Genomic DNA, 17,606 nt, shown 5'->3' with positions numbered 1-17,606 from the left:
CCAAGATTGAATGTAAATACAGATCGTTAATATAAGAACGAAGATTATTTTTAATACAAAAATCGCAAAAGGAGAGTATTTTAACAATTTAATCCTACTTGAGAGGTGACAAAAGTTATAGTGGGACTGCCAGTGGTGTTGGCCTAACATAACACGTTTTGATTTAAAAAAGGAAAAGGGAGAGATTAACAGATTTAGAAATTTGTATCAAACAGGACAACATAAACAAATCGTCAGTACAATACCAACTTATCAGGAACCAGATTCACATATATATATCTAATTCAGTAGTGCAGAATAGGAATAACATGGACCATCCAAGAATGACATTTAAACAACTAGATAGTATGATCATTCACATGAGACATTTTGATAAACTTAAAATACAACACGTACATTTACCATAATTTCCCGTTTCATCATAATATAGTCCCCTCCAAAATCGAAATTCTGTACTTCGTTGTGGCTGCACCTAAACCCCAAAATTAATAGACAAAAAACAATGTGATAGTACAAGAACCACCTACACATTTCTTATTATGAAAATCTGTGACAAATGGATACTAATAAAAAATTAAAAAATTTACACATCTTTGACTGCGATCTTACTAAACTAACTTCCCATCCATGTGCCCCAACTGCTATGAAATCTCTTATTTGATTACAGTACTATGGATTGCCTATATGAATACAACCAAGAACGTGATTCACATAAAAACAGAAGAAATCACAAATTCCTGGTTGAGCAAAATAATGAAGTGATCAACCACCATCTAGTCAAAACTAACTTGGATGATTTACAGAAAAGTGTGAAGACAGCAGTGCACTATCTTGCCCGTAACTCCACAACTAATCACAGTGAGAAAATCAAACAATGGACCTGCAGAATAAGAATATGGAGACAATCAGCAAAACTGTATTTCATCACTCAATAAGAAATTAAGGCATGTTGAAGCGCTCAAAATTCATCTGTATGAGAAAAATAATAATTAAACAAAGCAATTTATAATTGCATTCCGAGATTCCTAAAATCCATTCTCTTACAATTATGGAGGAAGGAATCAACAGTTCAAGTGTGTTTATCAAATTTGTAAAATAATCATGTCCAACTGCAACAACAACATACCCAGTGTAATCCCACAAGTGGACTCTAGGGAGGGTAGGATGTACGCAGACCTTACCTTTGTGGGATAGAGAGGCTGTTTCCGATAGACCCTCGGCTCCGACAACAATATATCCATTAGTTAATACAAATTAATAATAGCATAAAGATTTGAAGGTACACCCTCCTCCTCACCACCTTGTATTTTTTGTGGAGTTCTCTACCTAGTCCCAAGTTAATACTTTCTTCTATTTTCTTTATATGAAAAACCTCAATACTTAAAAATAAAATAAAATAAAAAATAAAAAAGCCACCTCATATTCTTATTGATTTGAGAAAAAGGAACAGAAGAACTCAAACACCCAGTCTATTCTTACATTTAATGACCACGGTCAAACTGCATACAGCTTATATCACAAAACATATTATAAAATTTGCCTCATTTTGGTAGGTTCTTCCTACCACATAAAATTCTCTAGCACTCTCTATTTCAATTTTCTTATGTTTATTTTATATGTTACACGATCTATCATGCCATTCGTTGAAGATTGAGCTAGAGATTTGAATTGCCTAAATTCTCCTAGAAGAAAAGGTCATAGATACATGGATATATTAAGGCTAATAATATATAACTTAGTCATCTAACTTTTATCAGTAGGTCAAGAAAACTCTTAATGTTCATTAAACACTTGTTACTGATAGGATCAATGTTTATATTTATTGAAAACTGCTAAAATGATTTGAGTGTTCATCATCAGAACATGTAATACGGGCACCAAGTTTGGCCTTGTTTGTTTCTTGTGCGTACTTTTTCTTCTTTTTTTCCTGATAAGGTTTGGCTTACCACAAATAAAATAATTAGGAACTTATCATCAATTTATTTCGGTTATTTAATTCTCCAAATACAGCACGAAGAAATTTGTAAAGACAAACCAAATATTAGGATCAAGGTACAGAAGAAAACAAAAAAAGGGGAGACAAGAAGAGAGATCTGACCTATTCTTCTCATACTACAAATGTCGCAAGAAGAGCATGCAACAGAGCCCAATAGATGATCACACTAAGCCGTAAAACAGGCTGTCGCATTAGTGTCCGATCACAGGTTACCCTAGTGGTGTTCAAACACAATATTCGGTAAGTTAGATAACAAAATTTCCAATGCATTGAAAAATTAAAGCAAGAGATGAAAAGTGTGTACCATAGACCATCTATCATGTCAGTTATGGGTCTTGTAAACCGTGGGACAATCCTTGATGTCGTCATTGACTTGAAACCATGAGCTAAGAGGAAAGAAAGGTGTTATCACAGTTCGCAGATGTGAATACCAACCAAACCATAAGGAGAAAAAGACAAGAAAACTATGTAAATGAACGTAACTAAGACAAAACAGGTAAATTTAGCACCAATCTTGGCATTCGATCTTCAAAACAAACAGAACATGTTACTAACTGAAAGATCCACAACTGCATACCTAGCTAAAAAATGACCTCAAACACGAATGTTAAAAAAAAATCAAATACCCTCTTCCAACACTCTGTACCTACCCCGCGGAAGCAAAGGGAAAAGAAAGGACTTTATATTTCCAACCAACCAACAGTACCAGTTTCAAGGGGGGTAAAAAATCCTAACCAACCATCAGAGTGCCTTCTTAAAACCATAATGTCTTTCTAGGATCATCTACCATCAGGAAAACTCAATCTAGCACCCATCAAGAATGAGTATAAACCAAAAAAGAAAAAAAGAGACATCTGACAAGGCATGACACACCACAAGGTAAAAAAAGATATAAGTGAAACTATCGAGGTTGTATAAGAACGGAATTTTTTAATATGTTGTTTGAAGACCTTTCATGCACTATGTTTTTTTTTTTTTTTTGGATCGATTCATGCACTATGTTACAGCCCTAACAAAGCCACATCCACAACCACAGTGAAAGGAAACTCAGTCTCAGACCATTTGACATTAGTATCAACATTGGAGTCTAATTACAATTCATAACTGTAGAAACAAGAAAATAGAATACAGTAAACATGCTTACCAATCAAAAAGATTCAAAAACAAACTAGTAATAGGAAATCATTACCCTTATCGTCATCTTCATCATCTAGTTTTCCACTATCAGGATCCACATCTATAGCAACAGCTACTTGGTCATTATTAGTTTTTCGCAAACTGCGAACTTGAGATGCAACAGTTCCAGGCACTGCCCTTTTGTTGGCCTGCATTGAAAAACAGAAGAAAGTAATGCCAAGAAGTATAGCCCCAGGAACATGAGGCTTAGTCAATTAATACTAAAGACATTTCAGAGATAAGACACGAAGAGCTTTCAGTGAAAATCCATAGCATGTAATTATCATATTCAAATTCAAACTAGGTTTTCTATACGAAGTACACTCTTAGTCTTACTACAGGTCTATAGCTTGATGATAATAAATTATTCTACAATATATTGTTGACCTGCATTGGAAATCAGAAGTAACGCCATAGCAGTCCAGGCAGTGTGATGGAAACAACATTTAATATTTAATGAATAGAACTAAATAAACGAAATGACATACCACTGGCTCTATCTCTATAATCTCCGACGTAGAATTTGCTAGTTGCCCCATGTCACTAGCACCTTGAAGCATGGTTAATTGAGATTCCTTATCACGCAAAGAGTTCTCAAGAAATTCTTCTTTCCTCACCAGCTGTTCTACTTTATCTCTCTCTACTCTCAACATTGAATCTCTTGTCTGTGCCAGTGCACGCAGATCCTCCAGCTCAGATATCACAGACACGAGCTGTTTCTCTAACATTTCCTTATATTCATGAATCTGGTTAACTTTTGCATCATCACAATTCATATCATGAGCCTGGACTCGGGAAATCAACTTATCTACCCATGTCAAAAAGTCATGGACTTCATCAGTATTTCTTTTGCTACTCATCTGAGCAGAAGCTATTGCATCATTAGTGCATCTTGTAACTTCTTGCCTCAAGAAAGAAATCTCTGTATCTCGCTCTTGTAATTGTGACTGAAGATTCTCAACCTCGGACAGAAGGCTTTCAGATAGTTGATGAAGTTCATCAAATTTGCTTACTGTCACAGAAAGCTTCTTCATAGTCTTCCCACGGGAAACTTCAAGGTTCTCCATATCTTTATTTTTTTGAAGGAGGACTCTCTCCATTTCCTCAATCTTGTTTGTCATGTCTTCCATTTGGGCCTCCTCCTCATCAAGTGCTTGCATCAGTGCCTCGTTTTCTATTGTAATACAAAATTTAAGTTATATTAAGTTAAAATTCAGGTTAAAGCTGATAACAACAAAAAGATTTAAGTTCAAAACTTCAAAAAAGTCACCTTGTTCCTTTGCAGCTAGCATATCTTCAAGTGATTTAACTCTTAACTGTATGTCGGCAAAGTTGGATTCCTGATCTTGCAGTTCTTTTATCCTGTGTGCCAGAGAATCTCGTTCCTCCTCCATCAGTTTCACCTTCCTATGTAAATCATCCATCCGAGCTTTTGCTATCTGAAGCTCTTGTGAATAACTCTTTGAAATAGATTCAGCTTCCTTAATCTGACTAACAAGTTCTGCACATATTTTCTCTCTCTGAATATCTTTCTCCTGAAGTTCTTTCTGAAGATTCGATATAGCAGCTTTCAGATCCTTTTGACCAAATTCAGCAATATCACTTTGCACACTCATAATATCTTTCACAGCCATGAATAATCTCTCTATCACTGACCTAATACCTTCCTCAGAAAACCGGTCAGGCTTCTCAGCTAAATCATTTCCTTCAACTAAACTTTGATACACAGAATTGATTCTGGAAGCTCCAGAAGCTACGCTATTTCCAACCAATTGGGATTTTCTGCTTTCAATTTCCAAGACCAAAGTGGTGCAAGCTTCATAAAGCATAGAATTACATCTTTGCACCATAAGCAACTCTGCATCTTTCTCCTTTTGAATAGATTCTAACCGCATCACATCTGTCTTCAACGAATTTGAGTGCTGCTTGTGGTAGAATATTTCTTCGTGTATCGTTCTTAATATCTCAGTTATACGAGCAGCTTCTTCATGCAATAAATGGGAGTGCCTGTTTAACTTTTGGTTGATAGAATCAATTTCTTTATTAAAAACCTGCAGCAAGTACACAAACATTCTTACTTCAACGGTTCTTTCAGTCCTCCATCTAAGAATTTGCGGAAGAATCTATAGAATGGAATTGCCCTGAATGAAGTTCAGACTAGAAAGGGCATTAATCTAACAAATCGTCTGAAACAAAAAGTTGAAAAAAATCTGAAACTGACAAACCTTTTAATGAAAGAATGAGAGATAAGGATGAAAAGTGCAGCAGCAAATTTCAATTTTATGTAAACAGTTCAAACTTAAAAAATGCAAACAGCTATTTGAGGAAGAAGTAGTTGAAAGCACAAAAGAAAGCAGTCAAGCACAGACTGTGGAAGCAGGATATGTAAAATACAGAGCAGTCATCTGACTAGTACAAGATAGGAAAGGAACTCAATACAAATTACGTCAAGAGACAAAAACCCTGTGATGAATTCCTACTCCTAAGTGGTAAAGAATCAAGGAGAACTGCTATATACCGTTACCAGTGAATTTCAAAAGGTTTGACACTAACAGGATTTACTAATATATGCCTGGTAAATTTCTCAGACATATGGTACATCAATTGCAAGGGAGATTAACAAATTTAGTGTGACAAGAAAATGTATTTCCTGTTCTTTTTCCCCCAAAAATATCTTTCTTCCCTTCACCAAACTTTTTGAAAAGCAACTACCTTCTTTTTTTGAAAAGTCGAAAAGCACTACCTTAGCAAACTTCAAATATTGAAGCATGTTCTACAATGTACATTGTTACCAGCCCAGAATCAACGTTAAGAGGAAATCTACCTTGAACAACCTTAATGAGATTATTGAAGTTCTTGATTATTAGATGCCACATCAAATAAACTAGGTTAAAAAGCTGATTGGGAAATCTTAAAATGCCAAAGAACTTTTTTTTAAAATGAAATAAATATGAAAATTATCAAGACAACCCCGCAACCCAAGCGGAAAAAAAAATCAGCCGAAGAGCAAAGAGCAGGAGAAAGAAGTCAGCTACTTTGTGACAAACAGCTGTTTTCTTAATAATCCTGTCAGCTTTTTCACAGAACAACTGGAAAATGATAAGAGTTGAGACTTCTCAGCCCAAAGAAATTAATAAGCATTCAGAGTAAGAGATGACATGAAATGACATAAAACAAGGTACCTTGCTTTCTGGTACCGCAAAGGCAAGGCCACTTGAATCAGCCACAGGTAGAGGAAAGTGATTTTGATCAGTTTGTTCTAGGCAAACTTTCATACTAGAACCAAGATGGTGCATAGTCTCCAAATCCATGGATAAAACATCATTGAGCAAACGGTCAACAACAAAGAGATCCTCCCTTAGCTGATCCACACCAGATTTTAGCATCGTGATTTCAGCTAATTGGTTCTTTCTTTCTTCTGAGTGAGTGGAAGATAGCTTTTCTAAATGTGCAAGAGCTTCATGCTTAGCAACTTCAGCAGATTCTTTTTGCTTGGACAATCCAGAGAGTTCACTCAAAGACTTTGCTAGCTCCTCTTGGAGGCCATCGTTTCTTTCTTGCACCTCATTTAACTCTGCGAGAAGTAGCTCAGCTGCTCTTTTAGATTTCCTTGCTTCATGTTCAGAAGATGTAAGAGCTGATTGCAAATCATGGCATAATTGCCCAACTCCTTTTAGCTTCTCGACTGGATTACTGATGTTAGGGCCAACATTAATTTCTTCCAGGGTACTCAAAATCATGCTCAAGGTATAGTCTTTTTCTGCCAATTGATCTCTCAGGATTGAACTCTCAGATTCTACGGTCTTTATCCTCTCAGGATATGCAGATAAATCTTTTATCCTTTGTTCGTGGTCTGAAATAGCATTTTCCTGCAATCTGATCTCAGCCTTCAAGCGCTCAACTTCACCATTCAGCTCTTCAATTAATTGCTTCAGGCTGTCCCGATGCTGCAACAACGATTTGCCTTTCCTAACTGCAACATTCAATTTTTCTCTTAAAGAAGATGACTTTTGTTCCTCCTGACTGAGTCGATCTTGCAGTTCTTTATTTTTGATACCCAATTCATCAAGTTCACGAACCAATGATTGATTATTCAATGCAATACTCTCCTTCTCCTCCTTCAATGACAACAAGTCGCTTAGAGCATCCTCCAATTTTCTGCTGAGAGCACCTCCATCTGCATTCTCATCACAACTGACATTACTTTCTCTCTTTTCTTCATGAGAGAGATCAGATCTTTTATCAACATGCTCAAGAGTTGTATCAGACTCAGAAGGTTTCCCCAAAGAAAGTGTGGTATACTTATCTATAAGCTTCCTAATTAGCTGCTCCAAAGATTCAGAGCTACCAGTGCTAAATAACACATCATCTGTTTGAGAAGTCCTAAGGAAATCTTTGACCATATCTTCCAATCTTCTTATTTCACCTTCAAGATGATGAATACGCTCCTCTGCTCCAAGCATTTCGTTCAGTTTCTTCTGCAAGTCACCTACTCTGCTCTGCAAGTCATCATTACTAATTTCAGATTGGGCAGCCTTCCTTGACATTTCCTCATAATCAAAGTTCAGAGACTCCACACTCTTCAAAAGCAACTTTTTCTCACTGATAACCAATTGATACGCATTTTCAAGCTCAGATATTTTTCTGTGTGACTTTTCAAGTTCAGCATTTGTTTCGTTCAGTTTCTTCTGCAAGTCACCTACTCTGTTCTGCAAGTCATCATTACTAATTTCAGATTGGGCAGCCTTCCTTGACATTTCCTCATAATCAAAGTTCAAAGACTCCACACTCTTCAAAAGCAACTCTTTCTCACTGAGAACAAATTGATACGCATTTTCAAGCTCGGATATTTTTCTGTGTGACTCTTCAAGTTCAGCATTTGTTGATGCAAATAATGATTCAAAATTATCATACTTTTGTTGGAGAGAGTCGTACTGGTTTTGAGCTTCTGAAACAGCAAGCACTAACCAACCAATCCGATCTTCTGGCTCCAAAGATCTTAAGTGTGAAGGCATGTCTATCCTGTCTAACATCTCTTCCCACTTCAGAACAAGGTTGTTTCTTTCCATCAAGGATTGTTCAAGCATCTCATTTTGTTCTGCCAACCCATAAAACTTGCCCTGGAGCTCCTCAAATCTTCTTCTAAGGTCTTCGGAAGAACCCAAGTTTGGCTGTGACGCCTCTTTCCATCCATCGGCAAGTGCATATCCTGCATCAGAGTATGATCCTCCAACAGAGCTCTTGTGATCCCAATCAGTCAGAGGTAAAGAGTTTCCAGCAACTGACTTCGCCAACCAATCAACTTTATCAATGATATCCTTTGCATGGAAATGATCTGGAAGCTCCAAATCTTCTACAATCTCCTCTATTTTCTGAAGAACAGAGTCTTTGAGAAGGAATGATTCCCTTAATGCAGTGGCAGAATTGCGAATGTACGAGAGCTCAGATTCCAAAGCTTCCATGCGCTCACCTGCCTCTGAATAGGTCTTGAGTTTCATTTCAACTTCCTGAAGCCTTGCATCTTTCAACTGCAACTCCTCAGAGCATTTCTGCAGTTCAGAGGATGTGTCTGCAAGAGACTGTTTAAGACTGTCACGCTGCACAATCAGACCTTTGCCCTTGGTGACTGCTATGCCAAGCTTCTCTCTTAAAGCTGACACCCGTTGCTCAGACTGTTCAAATTCAGCAACTTTCTCCTGATATTGAGAACGAATAGATACAACATCCTCCTCAGCTCCCTTCAAACTTTCCCTGAGGACTACAACTTCATTTTCACATTGAGCAAGTAATAAGCTCAAGTGATCCATTTGTCCTTGCAAATCAATCACTTGTGCTTCCTTGGAAGCATATTCCTCCCTGGACAATCTCACATCTTCAGTTGCCTCTTTATACTTCTGAACAAGGAGAAAGGTCAGGGACTCTAGACATGATACTGGCTCAGTAATGTTGATTTCAAAGCTATCTAGAGAAATGACTCCTTCAACCACTTGAACCATCTTTAAAATAGAATCTGATCCAACGGATCTTTTGCTCAGTTCTTCAAACTCTGTTGCCCTGGCCATCAACTCAGATTTCAGCTTTTCATTAACAGACTCAACTTGTGTTTTCTCATCAAGAAACCTTTGCAACTGCTCCAGTAGGGAATCAAAAGCACCAGGATGAGAAAGATCTACAGATTTCTCAGGATCATCAACTTCAGCTACTTGTAGATGCCCTGGCATTTCATTCACAAGTTTCTTGAGGTTACCATAAATCTTATGCAAAAGACCGACAGACTTTTGATTTTCAACTTGTAAGAAGTCCAACTTCTCGTTGACTCCGGTACTCAACATTGACTCACGGCGAGCAGCTTCAACTTGACCCTGCAATGCCTCAATCACATTGATAGCAGCATCAATAGATGCAGCAGTACAGCTACTTAAGTTTATGCACCCTAGACCATGGTCTACTCTTGATGGTGAAGACGAGCCAACGGCCTCAACAGACAAATCTAACCTATTAAGTGTCTGAAAAACCTGATCAATTATAGAGTTCCACTCTTCCTGAAGTATTGATACTCTGTCAGCAACTTCCTTGTAAAGAGCTTCTACCTGATTAGAGATGCAAGATCCCACTTCTTTGCTGCTTTCACGCATTTCACCCAGCTGGTTCTGCAAAATAGAGAGTTTCTCCTGAAAGCTACTAAGATTCTCCCTTAACTTACTGTTCTCAGCTTTTGTAGTGACTTCTTGTTTGTGCAAAGCTTCATTTTGGACCATAAGTTCTTCCTCCCTTTCTTTGGCATTCCAGAAACATCCCCCTAAGCTTTCATTGAAAACCATTAACTCAATGTTTGCTCCTTCCAAAAGATCAATGTGTTCATTCAGAGACTCACATTTGGCCCTCAGTTCTTCAGCAGCAACCTCAGTGGCTGTTTTACTACTCTTCTCTCCTTCAAGAAATTGGTAGCCATTGCCAGCTCCCAACACCAAATCTTTCAGCAACGCCCTTAATGTTTTTGTTAGCCCTTGAATTTGCACAATATCTGCATCTATTTGATTTTCAGACGACTGGAACTCCTCTGGTTGGTGCTCGTCATCATGGTCCTTTGACTCAAAAGCTTGAATAAGTTTTGACACACCAGGTGACACCGCTTTACCAGACGACCTACTCATAGAAGCTGACCTAGAGTGCATATCTTCAACTGCTTTCTCAAGCTCTTCAAGTACTCTCTCTGCCTCCTCCATGTGTCTTTTCATAACTCCAAACCAATTTGAACAATCATCACCAATTCGATTTGCTGATGCAAAGCTAGAGTGACAAGAACCTTCAAGTTGATGCCCAGCTTCTTCCTCAGATTGATATGCAAAGCTACTTTGGTTAGGTGACTCTGTTTTCATCGTTTCAGACAACTCCAAGCTTCTCTTCAGATGCATGTTCTCCTTGGTTAGATGTTCAATACGCAGAGATGCGTCTTTCAGGTCATCATCTACCTTACTGCACGAGTTCTCATATTTTGCCAACTGAAATGACTGTTTTTCGGTCTCAGAGAGAAGATACTTCTTCTGCTCCTCGAGCTCGTTTCTCTCTTCCATCACCGAAGTCAAATGCCCCTTTGCTTCGGCCAATTCCATCTGCAGAGCTTCAATTAGAGACTCCGACTCCTTAAACTCCAATCCTAGTTTCTCAGTTTCACCGAGCACAGACTTTTTTTCCTCCTGAAGCTGTTTCTTTGCTTCTGTTACAGATATCAAACTCTCGTTTATGTTCTTGTTCTCAACCTGAAGAGCTTCCACAACATTTTTGTAGTCCAACAATTGAGCAATCAGTTTCCCGTTCTCACTGATAAGGCGTTCCTTCTCTCCATGAAGTTCCATTTTCTCCTCTCTCAAAGAAGTGAAATTCTGCGATAACTCTTCATTATCCAATTGCAATGATCCGAACAAAGCTTTAGACTGTGCTAGATCTGTTCCCAATTTCTCATTCTCAAGAACAAGATTCTCCTTCTCCTCCAAAAGCTTCTTATTTTCTTCAGACAACAAATTAAGGCTTCCTATTAAGCTCTCATTTCGAACCTGTAAAGTAGCCACCAAATTCCGGCAGTCAACCATCTCTGAAGACAGACTTGCATTTTCACCAAGTGACGTTTCCAATTTAGTCTGCAACTCATTTATTCTTTCAGAAAGTTCTCCAACCTCACCTTTAGAAATGTGAAGCTGCTTTTGGAAGTCATCCCTTTCGGATACAATCAATTGAAATTCAGATCTCGATTGTGCAAGCTGATCAGCAAGGATATCATTCTTCTCTCCAAGTTCAGTTGATGAAGCTTTGGCCTCAGATATTTGATCAGTCAACTTCTGATGTTGACAACTGAGTTTCATCTGAAGTTCTGACTCTTCAGCTAGCTGCAAACAAGATACATCTTTTACAAGACTTGCTAGGTATAGCTGTTCTTTGAGCTTCTCAAAAGTGTCAAAAAGTTTCAAAGAAGGTTCATTTGGAGCTGAGTCTCTGCACATGAACAAGAACCTAAAGTCATCTTCATCAAGGTCTCGTACCACCTCCGCCAGCTGACACAAGCTAATATAACTTGCATCTGATCCAGATGAGATGTTCACCATTTTGTTCTCCACAGAATTCTCAGAAACAATATCTCTGGAGTCAGAAATTTGAACCTCATCCTTGTGATTTTCATATTCACCAGAAGCTGAAGGCATTTCTAGTTTTTCTTCCTTGCGCGAACCAGAAACCGCATCTTCCATCGGATGACCTACCATTTGAGAACTTATTAAAGAGAGTTCATCCGTTTCAGGTAAAGAATAAACAATATTTGGGCGCCTACCTCTGTCCTCTGCTATTTTAGCGTTCTGAGTTGCTAAAACAGTTGATGGAACATTATTTGGCTCGCTGAGTTGAATGTATTCGGCTTTTGTCTCCTCCTTGCCCACATCTCCCACTAGAGTGGCTGTCTGGCTAATAGAATTCTCACTTGGTTCGTCCAAAGGAAGCTTCTTGTCTCCTTCAATCTCTACCTCAGTGCTTGAATCACCTTTCTTCGAACCTGAATCATGTGATTCCTGCATTGTCCCTACCCAGCAACAATGAGACTTTCATTACAGGCAAATATACACAATTGGAAATATGACATGCAAAGGGCATAGATGTCAAGAGAGAAGGCACAACCTACGTCTGTTACCTGCTCCTGCGCATGCAGCCTTTCCACTTCTACTTGGTGAGAAACTGCGTCATCAGCACTGGAATAAGATGAGAATTCAAGAGGCACATCCGTCGGAGAACTTTTAGTGGACACGTCAGAAGCAATAATTCCTGGAGCTTCCAAATGACCCTCTTTTACATCCTCGTTTACCATTTTGGCATTAGCATGTTCAGAAATTGAAGATGAATTAACAATACCCCGATCACCTGAATCTGAATTCAATGCAGCTTCAAGTTCCCCAGCATCCTCTTTTACCAGCTTGCCACTGGTTGGTGCTGTTTTAACTATGTCGACATTGATTGACTCATCAAGAGTAGGAGCTTCAGCATTTGTTGTGGGAAGATCCTCTTTGGTAAGCAACTCCGAAGAAGTAGGAGCACCATCACCTATGTGAAGTGGTTTTTCTCCATCAGGAACTTGGTTTGATTTTGCTGTCACATCGACAAGATCTGGAGTAGCATCACCAGCAGATTTACTGGCTTTACTTGATTTACCACCTTTCCCGTCTTTCTTCTGTCTGAATTGCTGAAGCTGGTAGACATAAAAATATTACATTAAATGGGAACAAAGCATGATAGGTTTAATTTACGAAAGAGATCATACAGGACACTACTAAAATCATCCATACATCGCCAGTAAAATCTTTATAAACTGAGTTTCCTGCAATACTAGCACAGGTACAAGATACGAGTTTCAGAAGTCCTATGTGACATTGAGTCGCACATGAACATGTGAAATCTTCCAAAATTAGGCAACAAAACTTCAAAAAAATTTTTTTTTTTGGGGACAATTTACATGCACGCATATACATACAGAGACCATAAATAATTCATTAAATTGTGTTAATAACTAAAAACAGCTTACAAAACAAACTTTATTAATTTGTAACGCCCCGCACCCCAAACAAGTCCCAAATAGTACTTTCAATATGCCTAAGGATGGAAAGCATGAGACTATGGTGGCCAAAGCAAATAAGGCTACCTCATCAAGAAGAAGAAATGTATAGCGACGCGGTGAAACAAGAATAGTTTGGCATGCAAAGCTGAGGGTTACAGCGACGCACAAGGATTAAAGCATCGCAGTAAATCACGTTTTGGTGAGATGTTTTTGGAATTTTTATGTTTTGACACCGTAACTATATAAGCTTCAACCTTAATGTGTATTAAGGATTTGATAGCCATTAGCAGTCACTGGATAGGATGAGAATATTAGGGTGAACCTAATCAAGATCAAGATTCTTAAAGGCTAAAATTTGACAAAGCCATACTCATAGATAGTGCAGTTAGAAGTAAAAAGAGTTTTAAGAGCTTAGAAGGTTGATAACCGTATTCATAGCCTAATCTTTCATAGTTGCATAAAGCATAGGTATATAACATTTTTATTAAAGTTTTGTGCTTGAAAAGCATGCTGGACAAGCGTACAGTAGATATGAGCATTTTGTATCCGTTGCTTATAATGTATCGTTTTTGAGACAGATGAAAAAAAAAACACATTATAAGCAGCAGCAAATCACGCTCATATCTATTCTACACTTGCCCCAGCATCTTATAATCTTTCTTGAGATCTATTTGACAATTTTTAAAAATGTAATATATGAGAATCTACATATGAACAATTGATGCAAGTTAAGCATGATTTTGACTTAACAATCTAGTAAGCTAACCCACAGTCATCTACTATCCATATGATCTATAGACTGTACATGTAGGTATCTTCTCCTTACACCAAATGGACCACTCCACTCTCACTTAAGGAAGCTTATGAGAGCTGGAGCCTATGGAGAGTTGACATTTGACAAAGCCATCAGGAAGATCTGGAACATGGTCCATGCTTGTATTTTTTTGGTGTATCTGGTTAGAAAGGAATAGGAGATGTTTTGATGGGGAGTCAACTCCTTTAGGTCTTTTGAAGGCAAGGTGTGTTACCAATCTGTTTAGTTGGTCCAATTTGTTTCCTGTTGTTAATTCAGAACATCTTTTGGACTTCATTAGCTCACCGGTTCTGGCTTAGATAGTTTTTGTACAGTCAGCCAGTCAACTGTAAGCTCAAATGCCATATCTTGTAATCCTTGCATCTTATTGATGCCTTTTATTAATACCAATTACTTCATCACCCAAAAAAAAAAAAAAAGAATACATGAAATATGGAAAAAAAAAAAAAAAGTTGATGCTATTTAAATCTGTTTCAGCATCCTGGAGCATTAATTTCATTCCAAATTAGCCAAAAGACGCATAATGATGTATTCTTCCATGCAACCTTCCTTTCTCTACAGATATTCGGGGACGCTCCTATTTTACTCGATATAACAAAATACACCAAAGCACAAGGAGGTAGCTTATCCAGCTTGGTACTGGACATCAAGGTCATTTAATCAGGTTTTATTAAGTTTTAATCTAAAGAAAACATGCATGGTCAAAATCACCCATAAGGCCATAGCAGTGTTAATTTTCTGAGTTCCGTAGTTTCTTTCTCTCCTATATTATTATAAACGGGATTTCAATACCTATGGTAGAACATGGTTAGTCATCAGAGCAGACGCTCCAACAATATCCATGGAGAAAGAATTGTACTTAATAAGGACCCATTTGGCCATAAGAATTATTCATTTTTTCTGGAATTTTTTTTCAGTTTTTTCAAAAATTAGTGTTTGGCCATGAGAATTCCAAATACAACTTGAAGTTGTATTTGGAATTTGAAAAACAAGAAAAACTTGTTTTTCAAGTTTTTCACAACCAAAACAAGTGCATTTCAAAAAAAAAAAAAAAAAAAAAATACTATTTGCAAAAACTATGGCCAAACACAACTCCAACTCCAAAATTCCAAAAAAAAAAAGTGAAAAAGTGTTTTTGTTTCCATGGCCAAAAGCCTACTAAATGTAAAGAAGAGACATCTGACACCCAATAGCAAAGAGATCGAAGCAGTTTGCCACTCACAGGTAATCTCTATCGTAACTTCAACGCGAAACATTAAACAAAACAAAAGCTCATCCACAAACATATGTGGCACAGTTAGTCGTGCACATACTAAAAACACTGTTGGTCAAAATAAGTTTACCAAATAGCAAGCAAATGGTAACACTAGAAGAAACACTATAACCATTTACTTCAACATTTTCTCTTACTATATAAACTAGACCTCAATGCAAAATCAGTCGAATATCTACATGAATCTTCATTTTGCTATATACAGCTCGGGCAGGTCTCGAGCCGAGGGTCTATCGGAAACTGCCTCTCTACTCCAGTAAGGTCTGCATACATCCTACCCTCCCCGGACCCCACTTGTGGGATTACACTGGGTATGTTGTTGTTGTTGTTTGTTGTAGCACAGGCAGGTCGATTCATGATCATTAAACAATTTCTAGTCTAACTAATCCTGACCTATTATTTGGGCTTAGGACTGGCTATACTTCTCCAATTTCCCTAATTTCTTACATTTCGCAACTGCAATTACACAGCTTAGCAACACGTTTTTTATGACAGTTGCACGTCCCTCCAACACGCTTAACTCTGCCGTCAAGGCTGAGGCAGATAGGGCAGAAACCACCCTTTCTTGTTAATATATGTTTAATAATAAGGTTATTAATATATTGCAATCAAAATGGGTTTATATTTTGTGCATTTATAGTGTAACGATTTTTATTACCCTACATACATCACGTTAATTAACCAACAATAACAGGTAAATTACTATTCATAACAAGCCTAATATGCGAAAAAAACCTGATAAATAGTGGTAACTTGTTATAACTGGTTAAGCTGCATTAGTAGTATACTTTTTGCGGTCAACGTATACATAACTTATATCCTAGTTGAGATACTTAAACTATCCTAATTATAAAAAAAATAAAAAAAACACTTGGTAGGAAGCATTTCCTCCTTTAATGGGTCTTACGCGATGAGAATCTGAATTAGTCGGATGTAATGATTGTTTTTTTACAGTTTAGCAACACAGAGTTACCCAAATACTGGGTAACTCTGTTACCAAGCCCGAGGCAGATGGGCAGAAACCACCTAGTGTTTTTAACAGCTTAGCAACAACATACCCAGTGAAATCCCACAAAGTGGGGTCCAGAGAGGTTAGAGTGTACACAGACCTTACCCCTATAGACCCTCGGTACACGGAAAAGCAATTGAAAGCAGTACAAAAAAAAAAAATAATAATAACACAAGTGAAAGTCATGGCAAAATAATATACAATTAGAACTGTGTGCGGAAATGACAGTTACCTTTTTACGACCGGCAGCAAGCAGATCGGTTCGGCCTTTATTCTTATCCATCCGATCCGATCCGATCCAATACACCTCCAATTCTATTAATAATCTTTTTCTAACACCATTACCCTTCAATAATCCATTAAAATTCAAATAAAACAATCAGAATAACCTAATTTTGAAATATTCAAATACACGAAACGAAATGAAAGATTCGGTTACCTTGAAATCTCCAAAATAAATCTGTATGTTTCAATTTTTTATTTTTTTTCTACTCTGAATATATTTATATATAATTTCTCTTGTTTTGTGTTTGTGTTTTGTTCTATTTTTGGGCTATTGGAGTAATAATGAGTTGTTTTTTCGGTGATTTTATATTTTATTATCTTAGATCTGACGCAAAGGTTGTTGGTTGGAATTTCTGGTGAAAATTGGGTAGGTCCAGCTTCGGTTATTATGGGCCTGTAGACCACACCTTATTACTACAAATAAGTGATCTTTGCACAAATAGCCGGACGAATTCAGCGTTTACCTTTTTTTCTTAGCTGGTGTATGTAAATGGGAAACTTACGTAAATGTACCTTTAGGTGATTTAGTTTATCAAACATGGCTGAATTATATACTATCTATACACTCTGTTTATATTATATGTATAGGCATATATATTATGACTATAGTTGTGTATATGTTGTGTATATTTAATATAAACGATACGTTAGCTATATACTGTGTACACATTTTGTAAACTAGATGGCTAAATATTATTTGGCTGTAATTTTCCTTATATAAATTGCACGCTAATTACATACATAAATATATAAATTATACATATATTTTACATCTACCAATTATTGTTAATTTAAGTGGTTGTGTGAATGACTATTTAAGTAATTCATCTACAACCAGCCCATTTTACTTAACATATGGGTTGGAAGAAAAGAAGGGAGAATTTTAATTAAAAAAGGAAAATATAAGAAGAGAAGGAGCAATTGGACACAATAATACAAAGTCGGTTATTTCTCTATCTT

At 37.2% G+C, this 17,606-nt stretch overlaps 1 protein-coding gene across 6 annotated transcripts; it reads right to left on the bottom strand.

Annotated features, from left to right (window-relative positions):
• Positions 1–397: 397 nt before the first annotated feature.
• Positions 398–16,985, bottom strand: LOC132044227 (trans-Golgi network-localized SYP41-interacting protein 1). 6 transcript variants are annotated; one of them, XM_059434711.1, is made up of 11 exons: positions 16,801–16,985; positions 16,594–16,707; positions 12,335–12,899; positions 11,994–12,239; positions 6,355–11,921; positions 4,443–5,223; positions 3,661–4,346; positions 3,186–3,321; positions 2,301–2,382; positions 2,099–2,210; positions 398–880 (listed from the first exon to the last, which is right to left on the bottom strand). In XM_059434711.1, exons 2-10 carry the CDS (start codon positions 16,642–16,644, stop codon positions 2,108–2,110), a joined length of 8,217 nt encoding a protein of 2,738 aa, XP_059290694.1. In that variant the 5' UTR covers positions 16,645–16,707; positions 16,801–16,985; the 3' UTR covers positions 398–880; positions 2,099–2,107. The 6 variants fall into 6 exon arrangements, with proteins under 6 accessions (XP_059290694.1, XP_059290693.1, XP_059290695.1 ...); XM_059434710.1 differs by having other exon boundaries at positions 11,994–12,258; positions 12,339–12,899; XM_059434712.1 differs by having other exon boundaries at positions 11,994–12,228; positions 12,339–12,899.
• Positions 16,986–17,606: the final 621 nt, after the last annotated feature.

Source organism: Lycium ferocissimum, unplaced genomic scaffold (genome assembly GCF_029784015.1).
Source record: "Lycium ferocissimum isolate CSIRO_LF1 unplaced genomic scaffold, AGI_CSIRO_Lferr_CH_V1 ctg3872, whole genome shotgun sequence".
Lineage (NCBI taxonomy): Eukaryota > Viridiplantae > Streptophyta > Magnoliopsida > Solanales > Solanaceae > Lycium > Lycium ferocissimum.
The sequence above is the reverse complement of the archived record's forward strand: the minus strand, read 5'-3'. Positions and strand labels throughout refer to the sequence as shown.

Bases quoted from the DNA above. Each gene is read 5' to 3' on its own strand.
- LOC132044227 (XM_059434710.1), bottom strand. From the start codon at position 16,644: ATGGATAAGAATAAAGGCCGAACCGATCTGCTTGCTGCCGGTCGTAAA. The intron at 4,347-4,442 runs GTGACTTTTTTG...GTATTACAATAG, and splicing joins GCTAGCTGCAAAGGAACAAG to AAAACGAGGCACTGATGCAA. The intron at 2,383-3,185 runs GTAATGATTTCC...CTTTCCTCTTAG, and splicing joins TGATGAAGATGACGATAAGG to CTCATGGTTTCAAGTCAATG.